The 23,379-nt window shown below is 42.5% G+C and overlaps 2 protein-coding genes across 2 annotated transcripts in view; one reads left to right on the forward strand and one right to left on the reverse strand.

Moving 5' to 3' along the window:
* Positions 1–2,553: 2,553 nt before the first annotated feature.
* Positions 2,554–3,579, forward strand: LOC306939400 (kelch domain-containing protein 3-like; the record flags this gene model as incomplete). Its single annotated transcript, XM_079523989.1, has 1 exon — positions 2,554–3,579. The coding sequence occupies one exon, from the start codon at positions 2,554–2,556 to the stop codon at positions 3,577–3,579; it is 1,026 nt and encodes a 341-aa protein (XP_079380115.1).
* Positions 3,580–5,859: 2,280 nt separating this feature from the next.
* The window catches only part of LOC306939213 (ras-specific guanine nucleotide-releasing factor 2-like), a gene marked incomplete at its 5' end in the record, with an annotated part of 31,542 nt that continues 14,022 nt past the window's right edge, over positions 5,860–23,379 (reverse strand). Inside the window, 20 exons of the mRNA XM_079523753.1 lie at positions 5,860–6,099; positions 7,446–7,514; positions 7,830–7,947; positions 9,327–9,406; positions 9,820–10,017; positions 11,333–11,417; positions 12,876–12,979; positions 13,479–13,539; positions 13,709–13,821; positions 14,448–14,554; positions 15,572–15,655; positions 16,234–16,350; positions 17,812–17,933; positions 18,262–18,615; positions 19,047–19,139; positions 20,630–20,707; positions 21,166–21,336; positions 21,678–21,760; positions 22,374–22,510; positions 23,167–23,233. Of these exons, the coding sequence (XP_079379879.1) occupies positions 6,004–6,099; positions 7,446–7,514; positions 7,830–7,947; positions 9,327–9,406; positions 9,820–10,017; positions 11,333–11,417; positions 12,876–12,979; positions 13,479–13,539; positions 13,709–13,821; positions 14,448–14,554; positions 15,572–15,655; positions 16,234–16,350; positions 17,812–17,933; positions 18,262–18,615; positions 19,047–19,139; positions 20,630–20,707; positions 21,166–21,336; positions 21,678–21,760; positions 22,374–22,510; positions 23,167–23,233 (2,337 nt within the window). The 3' untranslated portion in view covers positions 5,860–6,003. The remainder of the gene's footprint in view (positions 6,100–7,445; positions 7,515–7,829; positions 7,948–9,326; positions 9,407–9,819; positions 10,018–11,332; positions 11,418–12,875; positions 12,980–13,478; positions 13,540–13,708; positions 13,822–14,447; positions 14,555–15,571; positions 15,656–16,233; positions 16,351–17,811; positions 17,934–18,261; positions 18,616–19,046; positions 19,140–20,629; positions 20,708–21,165; positions 21,337–21,677; positions 21,761–22,373; positions 22,511–23,166; positions 23,234–23,379) is intronic.

A 23,379-nucleotide genomic window follows, 5' to 3' on the forward strand; every position in this document is an offset into this window, starting at 1 on the left:
GTACGTTCACCCCCTCTATATACCTGGCTACCTTGAAGCGTACCTTAGTTACGTCACCGACTCACCGTCAACAGCCAATAAGGGACCACCATTCTTACCAACATACATACATACAGTACATACATACATACATACATACTTTACCTTTTACCCACCCAACATTGAAACATATCTTAATTACGTCACCATCAACAGTCAATTATAACCACGCATACCATACATACCACTTTTGATCCAGCCGACCACAGTACTTAAATAACCAGCAGACCACAGTAGGCTACTTAAGTAATAACCAGCAGACCACAGTACTTAAGTAATAACCAGCAGACCACAGTACTTAAGTAATAACCAGCAGACCACAGTGCACGCTCTGCTTGCAAGTAATGATATTGTATCCCTCCTCATCCTCCTGCCTGAGGATGCGGTGCGGTCTTTCTCCTCCAGGGGGTGCTGATAGAGATATAGATATATATAAGTTAAATAAAAAAAGATATACCGGTAGCCTAAAGATTGTATTGTTTGAGAATCACAATTGTTTTCACCATGTTTTTCTTCCCTCCTTTTCTGCCACCATGTGCTTTTGTTTACTTCATGTGATCTCCAGTCATGTGGCCTCTCATCTGTGTCATGTGATACACATGTTGATTGTTTTCACCTGCGTCCCATTAGCACTGCTGTGTATAAAAGGCTTGTCCTGTCTGCTGATGTCAGCCTGCTGTTTCGTTACTATCGTTACTGGTCCATCTTCTTTTGTTTACAATGGAGACTGTTGCTGTTCCCTCGTATATTCAGCTTGAGGTTCCCTCGTATATAAGTGAACCTCAAGCTGAATATATCTGTCCCACATGTGGTTCAGGTTTCATAGAGATCGTAACAGGATGCACTGTAATCCGGGGGACTATGTTTGGGCACAGGGAGATTAGACGATATCATAACAGTTGTTAGGTCAGTTTGAGAACACTGGAGGTCGTCGTCAAAAATAGCAGATCTACAAGCTCACAACTTGTTACAAAAGTGACTTGTGCGCTTGTACCACTGCATTTCAACCAGATGGATTTGGTCCTCATGTGAGATTTGATTGTGTGTCCAAACCATCAATCATTTTATTATTATGGTCAATGGAAAATGTTCCTAAGGGACATATTCCCTGAACAAACCCAAAGCAGTCATGATGGCAGAGGTCAGGTGTTGACCATAGACTGGGCAAGGGAGTGGTATGGTTGTGATTCACTGAACTGGTAAGCGCACGTCTTGATGACTCGCCTTCCCAGAAGCAAGGACCACATTGGCCAGTGTCTCAGTTCAAACTAAGTTGTTTGGAAGATCCTTGCCTTACCCATTCATGAACAGTGACTGACCACCCATAGAACAGTCAGATATCCACCCTGAGAATGGCTGAAGGATCGACCCCAATGTTACTCTGCAACTTGAAACACAGGAGACCAGGCTCACATTTAGGTCCAGCTTTTAGTGTGTGTGTAAACACAAATATTGCGTAACACAAACATTGAAGACAAAGGTGAAGACGCAAATTCTGATTGGCTGGATTGAGATGATGATGATAAGAACGCTCCTCCGGGTGTGATTTTTTTCCAGCTATACAAGATGACTTGTACTACAGTAGCCTATGAGGAATCTTGGAACTCATCACCTATAACATCCCTCACACTACTACAGATCGCACTGGTGTGAAGTGAGGGTTGCCCAGAGTTTTGGGGGCATGTTCAAGTTTTCATGTCCGTGAAGAATGAAATAAATGTATTACAATGTAATGTATTTACATTATTTGTATCAGCGAGATGACATCTTACGTTGTCATTTACTGCCCTAAAACAAACATTAAAGTCCATAGACTTGGCTGGCAAAACATTACAGATGCATACCTGCCCTAAACAAACATTAAAGTCCATAGACTTGGCTGGCAACGGGGAATTAATAATTAAGCTCTAACAAACATTAAAAGTCTCGGCTGCCACATGACGTAATTTCGAAAAACCATGCATTGGGAGGGGCTAGTGCCCCTCAAAAACTCAGTAACCCCTTTAGTCAAAGTACACAACAAGTGAATGTTGCACAGTTAACATTTCACCCAAGGTAAAGTATTAAAATGCTTTTAATAATACTACATACATATTTTAATATCAATGCATTGCTGTATTGTTTTCACATTCACATTTACAAACCTTGAATGCACTGACTTACTTGTTCTCTAGACCCATTAAGCTACACAAAGCCTATAGAAACATCTTTTTAAAAATCATATAAATGCAGAGTCAATTTGGACCTCTGGTGATCCCCGGACGCTAAAGTGAGAAACTGGTTTTCCAGAGCCTGCCTGTGCCGTGGGTGATCTATGGTGATCAATTCGCCATTGTTAGTGAAATCAACAGGCATCGGCTTCCCTGATTGGCCAACCTTCAAAGCATCGGCTTTACAGATTGGCCGAGTTTCCTGTGACGTTCCTGCTGCCACGACATTATAAAGTGAGGCGGTGTGTGTGGGGGTGCTCCATTGTTTTTTACAGAGCGATACCCGAACGATCTTGTGTGTGAGATGTTGTGCTGGACGGTACACCTGAAAGGAGGGCCGGTGAGGTTCAACCATGCTGCGGTGGCAGTGGGGCACAGGGTGTACTCGTTCGGAGGGTGCGACAGCAGCGGCAACTCCATGTCCTACATGGGTCAGATTGACGTCCACATCTTCAACACGGTGTCCCTGCGCTGGACCAAGTTGCCCTCGGTGACGACCGCTGGACGAGGAGAGCCTGTGTGGCGCTGGCGCCACACGGCCGTGCTGATCGACAACTTCGCCTACATCTGGGGCGGGATCACTTACTCCAGGACGAGCAACATCCTTTTCGCGTTCGACGTCAACACCCACGGCTGGTCAATGCCCCAGATTTCCGGGACCGTTCCGGAGGAGAGGAGCGGCCACTCGGCCTGTGTCCTGGGGAAGGTCATGTACGTCTTTGGAGGACTCAACACGCTGACTGGACACTCTAATGACATCTACAAGCTAGACACCACCACGATGGTCTGGTCTTTCCTCAACGCCAGAGGCACTCCGCCACCCGCTTCGTTGTATCACTCTGCCACCATCATCGGGACAAAGATGTTTGTGTTCGGGGGCCGAGGGGACGAGGAGCAAATCAATAACATCAGAGTGTTTGACACAGAGACCAACACCTGGCTGAACACGCCGCTTAAACAGGTTTTACCAGCACACAAGGGTCATGCGGCCTTCGTCTACAAGGGAGAGCTGTATGTATTTGGTGGCCACCACTTGTGCCGGTTCTTTAATGATCTGTGGAAATTCAACCCCGAGACCTTCTGTTGGACGAAGGTTGAGCCCAAGGGGAAAGGCCCTTGCGCATGGATGTCTAGAATGTGCTGTTGCATGGTGGGAGATCATATCATCATCTTTGGAGGGTACCACACGGTCGATGACCTGTACATCTTAGACTTAAGTCCAACCCTGACGACGTTATGCAAGCTATCAGTCATTCAGCACAATCTGGAGAAGTCGGATCTCCCACACCACATCAGGTGGGAACTGGCAGACATGACAAAAACGGCATAGAACAAGTTCCAGGCGGTGGAACAGAAGAACGGGGTAGGCTGCCTTTGTTCAGGTAGGAGAGGAAGCCGAGCACAGGAATGTGCTCAGTGAGACCCAGCAGGAGAATAGAGAACTACTGTATTATTACCAACTGAACTGCAGCAGGACAGACACGGCTGTGAAGCAGATCTCTAAGAAGGAACAGACACTTATGAAAGGAGTGGCTGAGGAAAATGACTGCAAAGGTGGAGACCTTTGTGTTTTTTTTAAGTATATATATAAATGTGCTATATGTGCTGTTCTGTTATGCTAATATGTCATTAAAGTGAGCAGTAGATTTCAAGGACCCCCAGGTTGGCATGCAAATGGACCCTTTATACGGGTCCATTTGTACACACTATTATTCTATTCTAATTCGGATGCTAACTATCCCTCATCAAACCCTGTACACTCAAGACAAGCTCCATACCATATATGGCCAGTACAGAATTCATTCCATATGTTGATCTGACCCCCCATGCCATCGCCCAGCAGTCTGCCGTCACCCAGGCTGATGCTTCTCGCCCTTAGGGCGTCTTACTGTTTAAGTACACCTGATACTACAATAACCCATTGAGAAACCTTTTGTTGCAATTTGTTTTGGGTCAAACCATATCTGCACCTGGCTGATAGTTTACTGATGTTACGTTTAATACCAGGCTGAGACCGTTCCGCCGGCTGTATGCCTGATGCGACTGTGTTTGGAGGCTATCTCATCTACTATCTTAATGAAGTATAGACACATGGAAACAGAAAAAAGATTGTGGCACTCCATCTTTAAATTGCTTTAATATATAACTCTGGACCTTAGATAATTGTACATTTTGTGGGGAAATGTGTGGAAGAAATACAAACAATAAAAGGTATAACAAAGTAGATTGTACTAGTGTATAAAAGCATTACATACTATTATTAGCACATTTTGACTTCAAATATTCCTGACATCAGGATTGTACCAAAAGGAATGTACATCTAATAAAACTATAGCTACTTAGATTTCTCAGTGAAAGTTGAATCATGTGGATAACAGTTATCTGCAGAAAACAGAAAACTTGGTAAATTTACACTATAAAAACCTATAGTTCAAACGTTCAGTACAAATAATTTGTGCAAAGTATTTACAATTTTGCTATTACCGTAATGTGTACAGTGTGTGTGTCTGTGTGTGTGTGTGTGTGTGTGTGTGTGTGCGCGCGCGCGTGCGTGTGTGTGTTTTTTAAAGACCACATTGATGGGGAACAACTTACTATTACACACACATAGATAAAATATATTCAGCTGTAGTCAAAGTATCAATAGTATTATATCTTGGCAGAAACCAATTCCCCTTTAAAAGCATACATATCATTATTGAAATCTAGGATGTTTTGAGTACAAAAAAATACTATTTTACAAAAGACAATATTGTGCATGAAATTGACACAGAAGTTAACTAAAAAAAAACACTTCCATCTTGGCGATTCTTAACGACTCTAATAATGAACGTAAGCCAAGCCATAAAAGTCCATGCCTGCATGTCATATAATGTAAGCATCAACAACAAAACAGATGGTAAGCAGCTTGTTTTGTAAGATATAAGGGGGAATAATAATAATACTATTAACCCGTTAAAAACTAGGAAAGCATCTCTGTCATTTTAAATTTTAGCCATTCAAAAATAGCAGATATACAAGCTCATAGTCATAGTGTGTCGTGCCTTCATGCCGCACGAAGAGCTTGTAGATCTGTTTTTGTTTCTTAAAAATGTGTAAATGTTTTAATGTTATGCTTCTTTTTTTTTACCTCAAATCTTTGCTTCTGGGGGAATCATTCAGACTGAGGTATTTTCAGTAGGATAGCAGCAGCTGGTTGGTTCTCTAGTGCCTCAGTTGTTTTGATCACTGACTGACTCTGCAGTGATGCATTAGCCTGGCGGATTACGGTCTGGAGAGGCTCAATTGTACACCCATTTCCTACACCAGAGAACTGGTGTGGCCAATCGGGACACGGTATGCAATATGGGCGGGCTTTGGTACATTGACGTTCAATGATTGAGACCTTTCCCCCCGGGAAACAAGATCCATACACAGCATCTCCAGACTCAAATACCACACGACAGTGTGATTTGAGTCTGGCTTATTAGCCAGGCTAGTGATGCATAGTTCTATGGTGAACAAATTAGCCACATATGGAACAGTTTTACACTTTCTTAGTTGTTCCAATGAAAGCACAGTGTCTTTCCTGAATAGACACACATTAGATGTTCATCTGAAAAAAGGCACATTTCCCCCTGAGAATTCAGTAAATATGTTGATGCTTGATACTGTACAAAATAATAGCCCCTGTGTGTGTGTGTGTGTGTGTGTGTGTGTGTGTGTGTGTGTGTGTGTGTGTGTGTGTGTGTGTGTGTGTGTGTGTGTGTGTCTGTCATCCAGGGGGGACCCGTGGTTCAATCTCCAGAGACAGCTCATACAGGGAGTCTTCATCCAGCACCAGCGTCTTATCCAGCAGGTACTGAGTCACCTGAAATGACAATTAATTCATTGGCAATTAATGAGCCGCTTATCCGTAGTCGGGTCGCGGGGGCAACAGCTCCACCAGAGTGCTCCAGACTTCCCTCTCCAGAGCAACATTAGTGACTTCCTCCTGGGGGATTCCGAGACGTTCCAAGGCCAGTGAGTCGATGTTTTTCCTCCAACTGCGCCTTGGTCTGCCCCGGGGTCTCCTCCCAGTGGGACGTGCATCGAGGAGGCGCCCGAGAGGCATCCTAACCAGATGCCCGAACCACCTCAGCTGGCTCCTTTCCAGGCGAAGGAGCAGCGGTTCTACTCCGAGTCTCTCTCGTGTGACTGAACTTCTCACCCTATCTCTAAGGGAGATGCCAGGCACCCGTCGAAGAAAACTCATTTTGGCCGCTTGTATTCGCGACCTTTTCATACATGAAACATGGAACGTGCATGTAGAGCTTGTAGATCTGCTACTTTCTGTGAGTGTTTTACCACAGAATATGGATGGTGAGGTATAAGGGGTTCATGAGAATTACCTTCATTTTTAATATCACTTTTCATTCAAAAATGTGTTCTGTCTCCATGTTGTTTGTTGTTCTATTGTTCCTTGTATCTTTGTTATAGTGTTTACTATATGTGTTCCTTTGATTTTGAAGTAATGTATTTCTTAGTTTTAGTTAGGTGTGCTTTACATTTGTTTGCCTTTATATTGTAGTCTTGTCCTACTGGCTACTGTGTCCTGTTTTCCTTAGTTTCTGTTCTGCTGTTTCTTCTCACCAGTCCGTTGTGCCGTAGCTTCATCTTCGTGTATTCATCATCGTCCCGGTGTATTATTGTGTCATCTCTTAGTGCCACTTGTGTTTCCTGTGTTGGTGCTTTAATGAACATTAGGAAGCTGCTCTTGACGTCTTGCATTTGGATCCTACCCTCTCCTGACTCACACATGACGACATTGTAAAATACTATGTATGCACACATGGATTTGGTTCTGTTCATACACACTCAGAGACTTACATAGAGACCTGTAAGAGTCCATTTTGCTCTCAACAATCATTCACTAGTCGGAATGAACACACCATTGAGAAAGTTTAAGGGATTTTATTGAATGAAGAAATTAAGGAATGGAATGGGGCGTAGGTTCCGGGGCGGTAGCCGACCCTGGAGTCTTTGGGGAGGGGGTTGTGTGACTCAACCCCCCTGCAGGAACCTGTGGAACATCTGTTGTTCCAACTCCATATCATTTATTAATTTGAATAGCTAGCGACCCCATCAAAGGGCCCCTGGGGGGACCTCAGACCTCACCTTGAGAAACACTACTTCACATGACAGAAAAGTACAAAGGAGTAAAAGTGGCAACCTTACCTTGGGTTGATGCTCTATCCTGTAAGCTGCTTGCTGGAACTGACGAATCTCACGGATTATATGAGAAATCTAAAAACAAACAAACAAATCAAATAATAAAGACAATTAACTACAGTACATAAAGCCCTGTTATAGACATCATTGTGCAATGTCTGTTACTCAAAAATAATCTTTTTGTTGCTATTTTCATGATTTTTTGTAAAAAAGAAAGAAAGTGTGTGTGTGTGTGTGTGTGTGTGTGTGTGTGTGTGTGTGTGTGTGTGCGTGCGTGTGTGTGCGTGTGCGTGGTGCATTTGAAAGCAGTGACACTGTGGAGTCCTTGCAAAGCACAGGAACGTGCCGTGTATTGTATGTTTAGTTTAGTGAACATCTTTGTTTGTGTACCATCCTCATCTTGGAGAAGTTCACCAGGCCCTCCTCGGTGAAGTTTGGCGTTCCCTCCTCGATGAAGGCCAGGTCGGTGAGGTACATGCCCAGGTAGGGCACACACTGAGGGTTACAGCTGGACAAAGAGCACAAGATGTCTATAAGGACTGAGACACACTGAGGGTTACAGCTATACAAAGAGGACAAGATGGACAACATGTCTAACTAGATAAAGTGCCCCTCGAGGCACAGGTCTCCACCAGGCCAGGTCAGGTTGTGTCCTCCTGGTGGTGCTATAATAGGCCAATGTAAAAAGGGTGCCATTTCTTCATACGCCTTTGATGGCAATTGGATGATTTGAGGCATTTTGTTCCAAAAATGTGTTTTGCAAAAATCCACCTGTTGGTGGCGCTATTAACAGGCCAATGTGAAAAGGGTGGGATATATTCTTCAGCCTAGTAGGAACGTCTGTGAAAGATTTCACGTAAATTGCATGCTGCGTTCATGATTTGAGGCTTTTTGTTCCAGACGGGCCAATCCTGCAAACTGTGAAAGCCAATTAACATGATGGAATGGAATATGAAATATCAGACAGATCCGTCTTGAGCACTTGACTATAGAGATACTGTGTAACGATTTGCGGGATCTTTGGACAGAATCTGGAGGAGTAATATCAAAAAATGTGTTTTACAAATTATTTTTCCTCTTTACTATTCCTCTTTGTGTCACGCTGCGAGCTTGATTACATTTATTTTATTCATGAAATTCTTTCGGAAGAATGTCTGAATTTGTTTTCAACTCGTGAAAATGTGTGAATGTGTGAGGGGGAATGGGGCTCCATTTGTTATTTAACTAACCTTCATAGATGGTAAATCCACTGAGAGACAGACCTTCGCTCTCCACGGTCACGGAAGTATCAGAAATGCCCCAACTAAAATACGCTTACTGTATTATTATTTACTATAGTGCTACTAGACCCCAGGAAATTACATCTGACCACAAAAGATCACAGGATCTACTGAATGTGAAAGGGGATACTAGGGGGATGCCATACTGTGTGTCGAAGGCTCAATATGTCAGTTTGTCACCTCCCCCTTCACATTCCATAGATCCTGTGATATTTTGTGCCCACGAGTAATTTTCTTGGGTCTATTATAGGACTATAGTAAAAAATAAAAAAATAAATCTCCATAATTTTATTTAGCCCCATGTTCGAATGCCCCCGCCCTGTCAAGAATAGCTAAAATCTCTAAAAGGAAAGAAAGCAGCAAATGAAAAAATAAATAAAATACCCCTCATCATTTACTTTCTCTAATAACCTAAAACATGAACCATGGTTGAAAAAACCCAAAGTTGTCCTTTAAAGTATCTTGTGTATTTTCTTCTGGGGGTCCCTGGCACAAACCCTTTTCAGATGGGGTCCGTGGACAAATACATAGCAATTTGGGGGACCTTGACATGAAGAGGTTTGAGAACCACAGCTCTATGTTATTGTAAATGCCAACACATGCATACTTTTTCAGAGTTTCTCTCAGGTTCTTGAATCTTCCTTCTGATGACACGATCTTCTGTAGTCTTTCCATCAGAGCCTTGGTCTGGAGGCAGAGAACAACACACACAGTCTTTCCATCAGAGCCTTGGTCTGGAGGCAACACACACAACAAACACAAGCTGAGGTTTTTTTAATCAAATATTTGTGAATATTTGTGAGGTTTGTTTTTCATTACAACATTTTACCATGATATCATAGGACCGCAAACCCTAACCACACACACATTATTATTATTGTTTTTCTAAATAACGCATGCATTAATGATTTTATACAGTAAATTACAGTTACAGTGTTGTGCAAAGTTGGTGGTGGGGGAGGGGGGATGTACAAGTCCAATGTACAAGCTTGTAGAGCTGACATTTGTGCTATTAAAAAAACCCCAAAAAGGTAATAATTTGAATGCTTTATAAAGATATTTAGAAAACACAACACACTAATAATACAAGCTCCAATAACCTGTTTGCCGACTTTGGCCCACGTCTTCTTCAGCCTGTAGAGGGCGGTACGGTTGAGGGCGGACGTTATCTCCAGCACGCCGTTGTAGTTGTTGAGACAGCGGCAGATGTCGGCCACCGCCAGCCACTTCTCCATGGCGGCCACCCGGGACCCCACGTCGGCCTGGCTCATTATCTGAGACGCCACCAGGTTGCTCATCTACAGGCAAAGGCAACTTTGACGATGGAGACGGCCACTACATTTCCACACTGACTCCAGAGGGCCACTACATTTCCACACTGACTCCAGAGGGCCACTACATTTCCACCATTCTTTTAATTGGAATCCTGAAAAGTAACCTTTTTATTTAATTTCAAATGCATTTAGTTATAGGTATGTTAACTTTATAAACTAAATACAAATGCAATGGACATAAAAAAAGGACAACAACATAGTCATTAAGCTACATATACAGTATATAGACTGAAGTAATTAAAGCAGGTCATGTTTGCATGTTTGGAATTGTAACAGCTGAAATCAATAATATATCAGTATTAACCTGCCGCATTAAGTGATGGTGGGGGGAGCATGTGGCTGCCAGTTGCCCATATACTGTATGATCTACAGGCAGAGAATGAAGGACCAGGCTTCACTCAGCAAGCAGCTGATGGCTGCTCAGATGCAGTGTTGGAAAGTATCTAAGTACATGTACAGTACTTAAGTACTGTACTTAAGTAAGTCTGGAGGTATTTGTACTTTACTGAGGTATTTCCCAATTTCTATACTTTTACTTCTGCTCCACTACATCTCAGATCTAAATATTGTACTTTTACTCCACTACATTAATTTGAAAACTTTAGTTACTAGTTACTTTGTAGTTTGGATTATTATTACAAAACATACAGTAACCACTTCAGCTCTATATACATTTCGGCCTTTCAAAAATACCGGTAGCTAATCTACAAGCTCACAATGCGTCGCAATGCGATGCATTGCGAGCTTGTAGATCTGCTATTTTCAAAAGGTTATTATACATTTCAAAACTTGAAATGGGCCATTCTGAACAATGACTACTTTCTAGTTTTGGTACATTTTGATACCAATTTTGTACTTTTACTCAAGTACATTTTGAGACTTTTACTTGTAACAGCATATTTCTGCACTGCAGTGAATACTTTTTCCACCACTGCTCAGATGGTATGTATTTGGCCCCGCGGACCCCCATCTGAAAATGTTTTGTTCCAGGGACCCCCCAGAATGTTAAAATAATTCAAAATGAAAAATAGCAGATGTACAAGCTCGCAGTATGGCATAATATGACGTGCTGTGAGCTTGTACATTTGCTATTTTTGAATAGCCAACATAGAAATGGATAAAGCGGTTGAAATGATTGTGATGCTGTATTAACTGCTTTTGCTGGGGACCCCCTGGAAGCCCCCCCCCCCCCCCCCCCCCCCCCCAAGGACCCCTGGGGGTTCCCACTTGAGAACTAAAGGACACATTGATTTCAGTGGCTATAATTCAAAAGACGCACGTCATTGAAGTGCTGACTGGTCTTCATGATGTACGGTGTCCTCTCTGTTTTGTTCCCTTTCATCCACCCCTGTCCTAGGAACTCCCTACGAGAAAGCACATGTTCAACACTGTCTGTTATAGTCCGGCAGCCCACAGGCTTCTTTTGTTTAAAGTGGGAAATTTGGTATATATAGTCTTTTTTATTGGCCTAAAATATTGTCTATATATACATACATTCATGAATCCACTTGCTGACTGGCTGTTAGTATTGGGCAATCTTTTTTATAGGGGTTTCTTGTGACCCTACATCCTATGGCTGGCAAGAATGTAAAAAAATCCTTTTGCTTTAAGTAGCATATGCCATATCAAACTATGGGGTTTTCATGATTCTGAGCCACTTGCCCAAAATGTGCTGACCTCATCACATTTGTCATGACGTCTATGGCTGTTTTTAGCCCAAGGAGTGTATTTTGTGCAAAACTAATGCTTGGAATGGATTCAGAATCATGACGACCCTGTCACATGCTACTTAAAGCAAAAGGAAAGTTTGACATTTTTGCCAGCCATAGGATGTTAACGGTAGGGTCACAAGAAACCCCTATAAAAACAATTGCCCAATACTTTCAGCCGGTCAGCAAGTGGATTCATGAATGTATGTATACTATATAGACAATATTTTAGGACTATTAAAGGACAATTCCAGACTAGATTTCTTTCTTACCGTAATCTCATGTTATTATATCCAAGAACGAGTGATATAGGTGAAAAATTGGCATAACTCCATCCCAAGTTCACCGCAGCTGCAGAGCATGAGCGGTAAATTGCTTATATATATATATTTTTTTTTTCTTCTTTTAGATATCTCTCATTCATAATGACTAAAAACTATCCACTGTGTTTCTGTGAGACGCGCACTTCCGGAAGTCTCACCCGTGATTTCATGAAAGTCGCCTTGTAAACACTACGGCGGCACATTTGGGACAAAACACTGTGGTAAGATTTGAGTTATTATGAACGACAGGACAGATGTCTACCAAAAAATAATATTAATCATTTTCGAGCCAAAACCCCACTGCTCACGTTCTGAGCTGCGGTGGACTCGGGTGGAGTTATGAAAATGTTCACCTGTACCACTCGTTCTGGGATATAATAACATCAGATTATGGTAAGCCTAGTCCGAGCTCTCAAATGTCCACATATTCATTACTAATACTACTATGCTACTACTGCTACTAATATATAACTAGAAACAGGACTAAAACAGGCAGCTGCTAGTGAATATAGGTTGTTGCTCTAGGTTGTACTGGTGGTTACTACTGAGTTCTAGGTGTTTGCTAGATTTTTATAGTGAACTACACCATTTTTAGGGTGTTGACCCGACAGCAACGGGATGTGTGTGTGTGTGTGTGTGTGTGTGTGTGTGTGTGTGTGTGTGTGTGTGTGTGTGTGTGTTAAATTATAATTATTTTAAGGTTTTAGAAAATAGAGTTGAGCCTTTCATCGGCTCTTTACTACTGTGTGTGTTGTAAAGTGTGCATTAGTAACCAGGTGACTATACTCACTCATAGGGGATGCTTCTAAACACCAGGTGATCCAACAAGGTGATCTGTTCTGCTATCTCTATGGCCGACAGAGATTCAAAACACTCTGCCCTAGGAGTCTCCACCTGTGACACGCACACGCACCACACATGCACACACACAAATATCTAAATATTCCCCCAAAGATACAGTATGTCACAAGGAAAACTGGAGACAATATTTGTTTCCATTAAGACAGGTTGAAAATAACTATTATACTTGGTGTTTAACACTAAAACCCAAGTATTTCTATTCTGGGGGGAACATTCACCAAAAAGTAGACGATCTACAAGCTCACAACGCGTCACATTGTGATGCGCTGTGAGCTTGTAGATCGGTTATTTTTGGTGAAGAGATTGTAGGCTGAAGAAGAACGCATCAAGTACAGTTTAATTCGGGTCAGTTTTACTAAGCATAGAGGGTCTAAGTGGTTAAACTGAAGTGACATTGATGGATTATCAAAGTATTCTGAGGCATCCCTGGACTTGCATCAAGGCATCCTAGGGCGGCACGGCACCCAGTCTATGAGTGAGGTCCATTACTGTATTTGTCCCATTAAATCAAAATAGAGCCTGCAATACTAACCACTTGTGATATGTCTTCTATTTTCAGTTGCGCATCGTCTTGGTCCTCTTGAGAAAGGGCACTAAAGAGCAAAATAAACAGTGTTAAATGGTTTGACTACATGAAATGTTACTCTGTGTGTGTGTGTTTGTGCGTGTGTGCGTGTGTGCATGCGTGCGTGCGTGCGTGCGTGTGTGCGTGCGTGTGTGCGCGTGTACGTGTGCGTGCGTGCGTTACTACAACCAACATACCTTAGTATGTTGGTTGTAGCTTTCCTTTCCTGTGGCAGTAAGTCTGGATCTCGTAGTACATCCTCTAATAAAGTCAAAACCCCTATCTTCAGATCACTGTTCATGTCAAAGTCCTGGAGAACATAACACACACACACACACACACACACACACACACACACACACACACACACACACACACACACACACACACACACACACACACACACACAGTTTAGGATAGTGGTTCTTAAAGGGAAACAAATTAAAATAAAGTGTCCTTCGGACCTATAAAGGTTTGTCTGTGACCGTGACCCACAAATGGTGTTGAGGCACCATTTGATTAGGGTGACCGAGATGGTTGTATAAACTTCACCTGGGAGTGTTTGGACACCTAGTGTAATCATGGTTGTATAAACTTCACCTGGGAGTGTTTGGACACCTAGTGTACTCATGGTTGTATAAACTTCACCTGGGAGTGTTTGGACACCCAGTGTAATCATGGTTGTATAAACTTCACCTGGGAGTGTTTGGACACCTAGTGTAATCATGGTTGTATAAACTTCACCTGGGAGTGTTTGGACACCTAGTGTAATCATGGTTGTATAAACTTCACCTGGGAGTGTTTGGACACCTAGTGTAATCATGGTTGTATAAACTTCACCTGGGAGTGTTTGGACACCTAGTGTAATCATGGTTGTATAAACTTCACCTGGGAGTGTTTGGACACCCAGTGTAATCATGGTTGTATAAACTTCACCTGGGAGTGTTTGGACACCCAGTGTCGGAGAACGTTGAGAACTCTGTTGGTGGCAGCTCTACGGATGATGAACTCTTTGTCACAGGCCTTGTCAGAAATACTAAAACCTGTACAGACAAACAGCAAAGAAAATGGAACATTTATGCCCACATGATAGCCATAACATATAATTAGCTGGCTGCTTTTTAAAGCTGCACTATGTAACTTTCCTCTTCTAACCCGGATAATTTTGAACCTAGTTTCTTTTTTTTACCATTTGTGCTAATAGAGCCTGCCTGCTTACTCAGGGGATGACACAATCTAACTGTTTCAATAGAGCACCGAAGTCCTGACGTCACTGTCAGTAGAGGGCGTCAGTCCACAGGTTCATGTACTTTTTATTTGCATTGTAATCTCCATAGGGGGATTTTAGATCGCCTCATATAAGAACTGTGTTCCGGCCTTTTCACTCATATGGATATGAAGCATCGACTGAAGGTGGAAATGTACAAATATACCCAAAGAGTAACAAAATAAGCGTTAGAAACGAGTCAAACAACCCAGAGACTACATTTCCGGGTAGGCGGGTGGCTGCATCTGCCCGTCGCACAACAGAAACTGAATGTCAATTACGTTTAATTTAATTTTATTGATATTTAATGTTTCGTGGTTAGTACGAGTCGAGTCACCACCAGCTGAGCTTACGTCAACGAGGAATCTCAGGAACGCAATGTGTTGACAGCTGGGCGTGACGTATATTAGCAGCGACATTGCCTTCATATGTAGTTTCAAGGCTTTTGCGGACACATTCATTCCATTTTCTCCAGAAACTGGCTGTATCAAATATGAATGGACATCATTAACGACGCACAGTCACTCCCCTGACAGAAAGGCCGGGGTGGTCGGTTTATTTTTCAAACACAGTTCTTATATGAAGCGACCTAAAATCGCCCTATGGAGATTTCAATGCAAATAAAAAAATACATGAACCTGTGTGTTGGTGCCCTCTACTGAAAGTGACGTCAGACTTCGGTGCTCTATAGAAGAGCAGGGAGAGTGGAGACAAAATTCGACCACCCCAATTACGTATATATGTTATATTGTATTTAGGGATGGGACGATATGACGTTCCATAATCAACTCACCTGGGGAAGTGCTGCTGTGTCCGGCTGCAGCTGTAGCAATGGCAAAGGCCGAGGCTGGTGACATCGTACAGCGAGAGGTGTCACCTGATGTAGAGGTACAGAGGTACAGAGGTGCATGTGAATGAATGAATGAATGAATGAATGAATAAATTAATAAATAATGTGAATGACGTGGGGAAAGTTTCATTGTGCGTTTAAGGAATATGTAAAGAATGTGACGCAAATTAATCCAAGAATTGAACTTGACCTTTGGCTATATACTTGGTTTGCTCGTTTTCTCTCTCTGCACCAAACCACTATTTTGGAAAATAGCCGATCTACATAAGCGTTGGGAGCTTGTAGATGTGCTATTTTCGGCCAACGCTCTTCCACAGAATAGGGACGCCTAGGGTTTAATGTAAGAATAAGAAAGATCCTATCACACAAATATTTGTCTGAAGTAGCCTGAAAGCCTGGAAGCTGCCATTGCAATAAATACAAAATTGCCCTCGGCAGATTTGGTCTGGCACTGCTCAGTTGTGATTGGTTTTCACTCCCTCTGTGTGTGTGTGTGTGTGTGTGTGTGTGTGTGTGTGTGTGTGTGTGTGTGTGTGTGTGTGTGTGTGTGTGTGTGAGAGAGTGTGTGTGAATCTGTGCGACGTGCGTGCGTGAGGTGTTCATACCTCCTGCCTGCCTGTAGCGTAGATGTCTGGGGGTTGAGGGGGAGCGACATGGGGACATGTCACCTGACTCACTGGTGCTGGACGGTGACTCAGGCATGAAGCCTGACTCCAGGACAGCTGGCAGGAACATTACACAGCAAACATTAGACAGCCAAAAAAACGTATTAAAGTTTGAATAATGTGTGGTTGTTGTCACAGAATACCATTACCAAGGCTAGATGTGTACACATCATTTGGAAACCACTGCTCTATACCAGTGGTTTTCAACATTATTTATTCTGCATTTAATCCGTGGACCACCATTGAGATTTAGCCTATTCTCAAACCTAAAACTTTAGAATATTTTGTTGTTGTCGTATAAGATTTTGTCCACAATTCCATGCTGTATTGATGTGGTACCATAGGACAGACTGCAGGCAAACGTTGATCAAAATAACAATTCTTCTACAGTCTCTACTTGTGTAGAATTCTTGTAAATTATGTAATGCAGATGTTTAACAATAATTTAACTATTGGGAGTGTAAAATGAAACCAAATGGAACCATAAGGGTCCATTTGGTTTCATTTTACACTCAAGAGTTAGAGAGCTAATAAGGGTCCATTTGGTTACCAACTCTCCATCATTTAGCTGGGGACCACCTGAGGACCACTACTCTATAAGATGAACTGACTATGACCTATGCTCTACTGCCACCCTAAGGCCAAATGATATATATTTTTCAGTTATCTAAGATATAATATCTATTAATATCTAATCATTTAACCACTTGAAACCTTGGGTCCCTATCCTCAGGGGAACAACATATCACATCTGTTACAGAATTTTCTAAAAAATTATATATTTATAGTTATTTATTTCTGCTTATAATGACATGCCCAGAATTGTGATGACAGGTTGAAAGTAGTTAAGTCTGTCTGGGAGTTTTATAAATATTTAACTACCGGTATATTAGATCCATTAGAATCTAATGAATCCAACACAGTTAATACTACTTACTCCAAAACCACTATTGCAGGTAATGGCTTTGGACATACTGTACTCACACCCGACAGAGACGCAGTATTAATTTTGATAGCAAATATTGGTTTTGTTTTAGTCATAGTCTTCTGAATAAAATTCTAGTCATCTGAAATGTTTTGGTTTGGGTCTACTTTTAGTTGACCTAAGATTTTAGTCAACTAAATCCTCATCTTATATAATTTTGAGTTAAAAATAAAATTAACAAATCTTCTCTTCTGTGGGTCCCTGGCACAAAACCTTTCCAGAGGGGGGTCCGTGGGCCAAATACATATTAACTTGGGGGTCATATACATTTTGAGGTTTGAGAGCTAGTGGTGTGTATGGGTACTCCTAGACAGTCGAGTCGCGAAGATGCAAGATGCAGCTAAGAGCACGAGTCACTTCCTGGTTTTTAAACAGCTGGTGGATGGAAAATGAAGCTTGCACGCGACTGCAACTTGCAGCGTGGGCGGTGCTTCCCAATAGCATTCCTGCTTTTAGCTGCATCTTGCATCTTCGTGACACGACTGTCTGGATGCAGGTTAACTGTGACCGAAGGGTCCCGGCCGTGCCCGTACCCCTGCGGATGCTGCGTCTCAGCTTCCCACAGAAGGCGTCGATGCGCGGCAGCTCTCCGCCGATGAACATGTCCTCCTGCGGCCCGGGGCTCAGCTCTACTGGGGAGCTGGGGGGAGGAGTACTGCAAGGGTTAGTAGAGTTAACCAAAACCAACACAATTAAAAAAATAAAATTGAAAAAAATAAAAAACTAGAATAAAAACAAATGTACAATAACGAACTGAAACTGTATGGTGTGTTTAGTCTGTTTAAACAACGGACTAAAACAAAATGCTTGTTTGTGTCAATTTATAAGCCTTTTGGGGTGATATGAAATCTTAATGTATTTATTTAGCTGTACACCAGCTGATAAAAACTATCAAATCCACTCTGGAAACAAATTAACAAAGAAATTATGAAACGAAACGAACTAAAACTAAACCAAAATGAAAAATCCCAAACTATTCTCACCTTGGAGAGAGGTCCAGCGGGGCTTTGGTGGAGGTGGGGGAAGGGGAGGAGAACCAGGAGGATGGAGCGCCCCCCCTGGGCGACATGGGAGGAGGAGAGTAGAGGAGAGGAGAGGTGGGGAAGTGGGTGGAGGTGGGGGAGTTGGCCGGGGACAGATCCAAGGCCGACGCCGGTTTGGAGCCCACAGGGGAGCTGAGGGAGTGCTTACGGGAGTGGACGGGCGAGGAGGTGCGCGAGGGGGCGATGACCAGCGGGGGAGGGGTGGAGAACTTCCGGCACGGCCTGGGGGACTTGTTGCTCAGAGAGTCGCTTCCCCACCCGCCCTGATTGGAGGCAAACATCATCTCCAAGGACCTGCGAGGAGTGAGATGAGCATATAGGACCGAGAGGAGTAAAGAACAAACAAGACTCTGCTTTATCAGGTTACTAGATTTAACAGCATGTAATGCTCCCCCCTTAGACCTGGGTCCACTGCAACCTTACGTGGTATACCCATGGTCTCAAACCTTGGAGTAAAAATGGCTAATGCCTTTAAATTGATTAAAAACTGTAGTTAGATTTCGGTGGAATCACCCTGGGTTTGCACTGCCACTGACCGGACACGGTAGCGCAAAGTGCAAAGCGCAAAGTGTAATATCGCACAACGCACATTCCCAAAATGGGCTTTCCATCTTAGCTCTGCAGTAGAAAAACTAGAAATGTCAGCGCTTGCTGACCCAAGGGTTTGTAGCCCGGGTAGAGCAGGACATGGAGCAGGTTTTAACAACACAAGTGGTGATATTTACTTGGACTGGTTGAGAGCAAGTTGTGTGATCTTTTGGCTGTAGTCGGGACAGAGGGAGGTGATGGACAGACGGTCTGATGAGTGGTACCGCACCCTGAGACTGAGAGGGACAGGCATCACAGGAGGAACAGGAGGAGGACGTCCAAGGAGGACACAAACAGGAACGACGAAAGGACGCAGAGACAGAGAGAAGGCGGACGTGGAAAGGAGACATTGAATGAGCTGTTCACGCAGTTATGAGCTGAATAGTCCAGTGGTGGAAAAAGTACTTAATTTCTTTTTAAACTTTAAGTTAAAGTATCAATTTTTAAATATGGATAAATATAATAATATAAATATAATATATTATAATATAATAATATAAATATAAATATAGAAATACTCAGTTACGTTAAGTAAAAGTCCGGAATTCAAAGTGTACTTAAAAGTACTCCTTATGTAGCCTGATTATCAGACTAAAGTAGGTTTTGGACTGGATCCAGGCTACTCCTTATGCAGATTGTCCCATTTCATTTTTGAAAATAGCAGATCTACAAGCTCACAACGTGTCGCATTGCAACACATTATGAGCTTGTAGATCGGCTATTTTTAAATGGCCGAAATGAATAAGGTCTGAAGTGGTAAATGTATGTTTTGTAATAATAATCAAAATCTACAAAGTAACTATAACTTTAAGTTTTCAAATAAGTACAGTACTTGAGTAAATGTACTTAGTTACTTTCCACCACTACTGCTGAACACAGTCATGGTTGAATGTGAGACAAGAGGGAGAGAATGCAAAGATGGAGACATATATAAAATGGTAAACAAATGAGAAAATGTAACCACTTAAACTATTAAGACCTGAGGCTGATACTACAACTTCCTTCTAAATCAGTAGTTCTCATACTTTCAAGAATTTTCAAAATGGACCCTTATGGGTCTGTAACTCTGAGAGTGTCCATGCATTTGGTTCCATTTGTACACTCTTATTTTACCATATGTAAATCGAAGCCTAATGCATGTCAAACCAGGGATCCTAGAAATTAGAATGGTCGAGAATCACTGCTAGAACCGTAAAAATCTTATCTTATGGGGGTCCATATCTGTCTTTTCAAATCGGGGTCCGCGGTAGCCTGACATTCAGCCTGAATTCTCATTTTGTTTCATTTCATAATTGTTTTTTAATGGGCGTGGAGCCAGGCTATGTCCGTGGGCTAATAAGTGTCTACTTGCTTCACGTGCTTCAGGTGTTACCGATGATACTAATTAAGGCTCTGTTCCATTTAGCATGCAATGGTTCTCAAACGTTTTAATTTCAAGGAACCCCATACAGGTAACACTGATAGTGTACAAATGGAACCAAATGGACCCGTAACTCTCAGAGTTATCAGACCTGTACGGGGCCATTTGGAACCCACTCAAGGACACTTTGAGGCCACTTTTTCTCTTGGTCGCCAGAGAAAACTGCAAAGTCCCGTTGTGTTCTCACGTGTGAAGAAAGTAGGGCCCAAGTTCTTTCCAAAATGGCGTGTGTACTGTGTACTGTAGCCTATTTGGGGTCTTTTAACATGAAAAAGGTTTGAAAGCCATGTGCACGGCTACCTGTCAGGTATGGAGGTGAAGGGCTTCCTGTAGATGTCGGCCAGCTTGTCCATGACCACGGCGGCCGTGGTGAAGAGCCTGTAGGTGTGTGTTTTTGACAGCAAATTTTGATTTTAGTTTAAGTCATCTAGTCATTTGAATAATTTTCATTTAGTCTTAGTCACATAAATATCATAAGATTTTAGTCGACTAAATCTACAGTTGATTTGGACGACTAAAATGTATTTTGGCCTGCCTTTATGCCGTCTAATGGCTGATTTTACGCTTGCAGATGATAGCAGATCTTCAAGCTCACAACGTGTCGTGCTGCGACACGTTGTGAGCTTGTACAGTAGGTCGGCTATTTTCATGCAACCAAGTGTAAAATGACTTGTGTCTTTTACTTACACTGGATCTCTTGTCCACTAGTCCCTCCCTAACATACTTTTAGTCATCATAGCGTAACTTTCATTTAGTTTCCATTCAGTTTTCGTCAGTGGAAAAAAGATAGTCAACAATTATTGTCATGGTTATTAGTCGACAAAATCAACACTGGCCTGTAGGTGTGGAGGAAGGTGTTGAGGAAGTCTATGGACAGGAAGCGCAGGTCCGTCAGCCTCTCCAGGAGCCGCTGCACGCTGGCATAGCGGATCTGCGGAACCTTGCAGGAGTTCAGCGTCTTGCTGAAACAGATGTCCACGTCGTCCGTGTGCAGTCGGGCGTCAGACCTTAGGTAAGGTAGGGTGACATCACATTCAGATTCTTCCCAGATAAGAGAGATTTTGCGCTCTCATTTGAAGGCGAGTGTAAGTGCCATCCAGCCGTTTCCTTTGAAAGTGTCCATGTCTCGGAGCCATCGGCTCGACGGTCGTCCTAAATATTTTTTACTTTTAACATCTTACTAAGCTGGGATGACCAGATCTTATGCATGTCATTGCAGGCTGACCAGGCCATACCCTTCCTAGTTTGAAAGTCCTTTTGGCTTGGCTCAGCCAAGCCCTTGTAAATTCATAAAAATATGTATACAGAAACTATATTACTGGTCCTACCCTCGTGCCAGTGTTCTTACTTGATCATTTGTGGGACGGTGACTTTGGAGTTCTCCTCGAACACGCTGGTCATGAGGCCGTTACAGCGGATGTTATCTACACACTGGACACACGACCAAGAGAGAGAGGGACACAGTTACACACACACACACACACACACACACACACACACACACACACACACACGAGCAGTGGTGGAAATATTCATACTTAAGTAAAAGTATCAGTACTGCAATGTAGAAATACTGTGTTACAAGTGAATGTCCGGAATTCAAAACTTACTGGAGTAAAAGTACAAAAGCATTGGCATCAATTGTACCAAAAGTAGAAAGTGCTCATTATGCAAAATGTCCATTTCACAAGTTTTCAAATGTTTAAAATGCATACAAATAGCAGATCTACAAGCTCACAATGTGTTGCATTGCGATGCATCCAGGGGGTCCCCGGCTAAAGTAGTTAACATAACATCACAATAGTTTTAAGCACTTTACCCATTTGGCTATTCAAACAAATAGCAGATGCTCACAGTGAGTCCACGAGCTTGTACATCTATTTTTTTTAAATAGCAGAAGTAGCATAATTTTAATGTTTTTAAAACAACTCAACAGGACAACAGGAGGTCCCTGGAACAAAAGCTTTTGAGGCGGGGGTACATTTGGGTGGTCCTTGACATTCAAAGGTTTCAGAAGAACTGCTTTAATTAGAGACAGGTGTACCTGGCTGATATCACTGGTCCATGCAGCCTTCTCCTGCCGTGAAGGAGCCAGTAGGACCACGCTAAAACGCTGGCCTTCAGGGGGCTCCACTACGAGCTTAAACTCCAGGTGATTTAAGCCTTGGCCCGCTGCGTTGACTGCAACATGACGAACACATGACATCTCAATCAATCAATCGACCGACCGACCAACCGACCAACCGACTGACCGACCGACTGACCCAATCAATCAATCAATCAATCAATCAATCAATCAATCAATCAAATCTTATTGTCACAGGTTAAATTCTTATTTGGGCAAGGCTTTCACTCTACTGTTTGGAGTTTAAAAGACGAGACAATAAAATAGAAGAGCACAAAAAAACGAAAGTATAGTAGTGAATCAAAATGTAAAGTGCATTCAGTATATTACACAATCAATAATGTGAAGTCAAAGTGCATTCAGCATTATTACACAATCGATAAAAGCACAGGCGACAAGCTTAGGTTTTGTTCAATAACGTTTTGGCTCTTTTTGACATGGCTCTTGATACTCCGGTATGGCTTCTTGCCAGGTCGTGATCCTTTGATTACTTTGAATCCATAGTGGAGGATGAAAGGCATGTCACTGAATCCATAGTGGAGGATGAAAGGCATGTCACTGCAATTCAGTGTTGATTTTGACAGCAAATTTTATTTTAGTTTTTAGTCATAGTCTTTTGAATAAAATTATTTAAAAAAGGTAGGACCGTTTTAGTCGACGAAATCAACGCTGCTGCAATTCCAGAGTAGAGCGAAGGAATGTTGATACTCACAGTCCTCATCAGTGGCGTCCACTTCTTCAATGAGAGTACACTCAGTCAGAGACAAGGTTCCTCCTTGCTGTTGGCGGGTAGAGAGGAAAGCAATGAGTGATTCTTTCAAGGACCCCCACAGTTTGATATGATTCGATATCTCTGGGACCACAATGTTCACCGTACAAGACCGTACAAACGGAACCAAATGGACCCCTCTGTAGGCTGTGTACA

This window comes from Electrona antarctica, assembly GCF_951216825.1.
Source record: "Electrona antarctica genome assembly, chromosome: 16".
In the NCBI taxonomy this organism is placed as follows: Eukaryota; Metazoa; Chordata; class Actinopteri; order Myctophiformes; family Myctophidae; genus Electrona; species Electrona antarctica.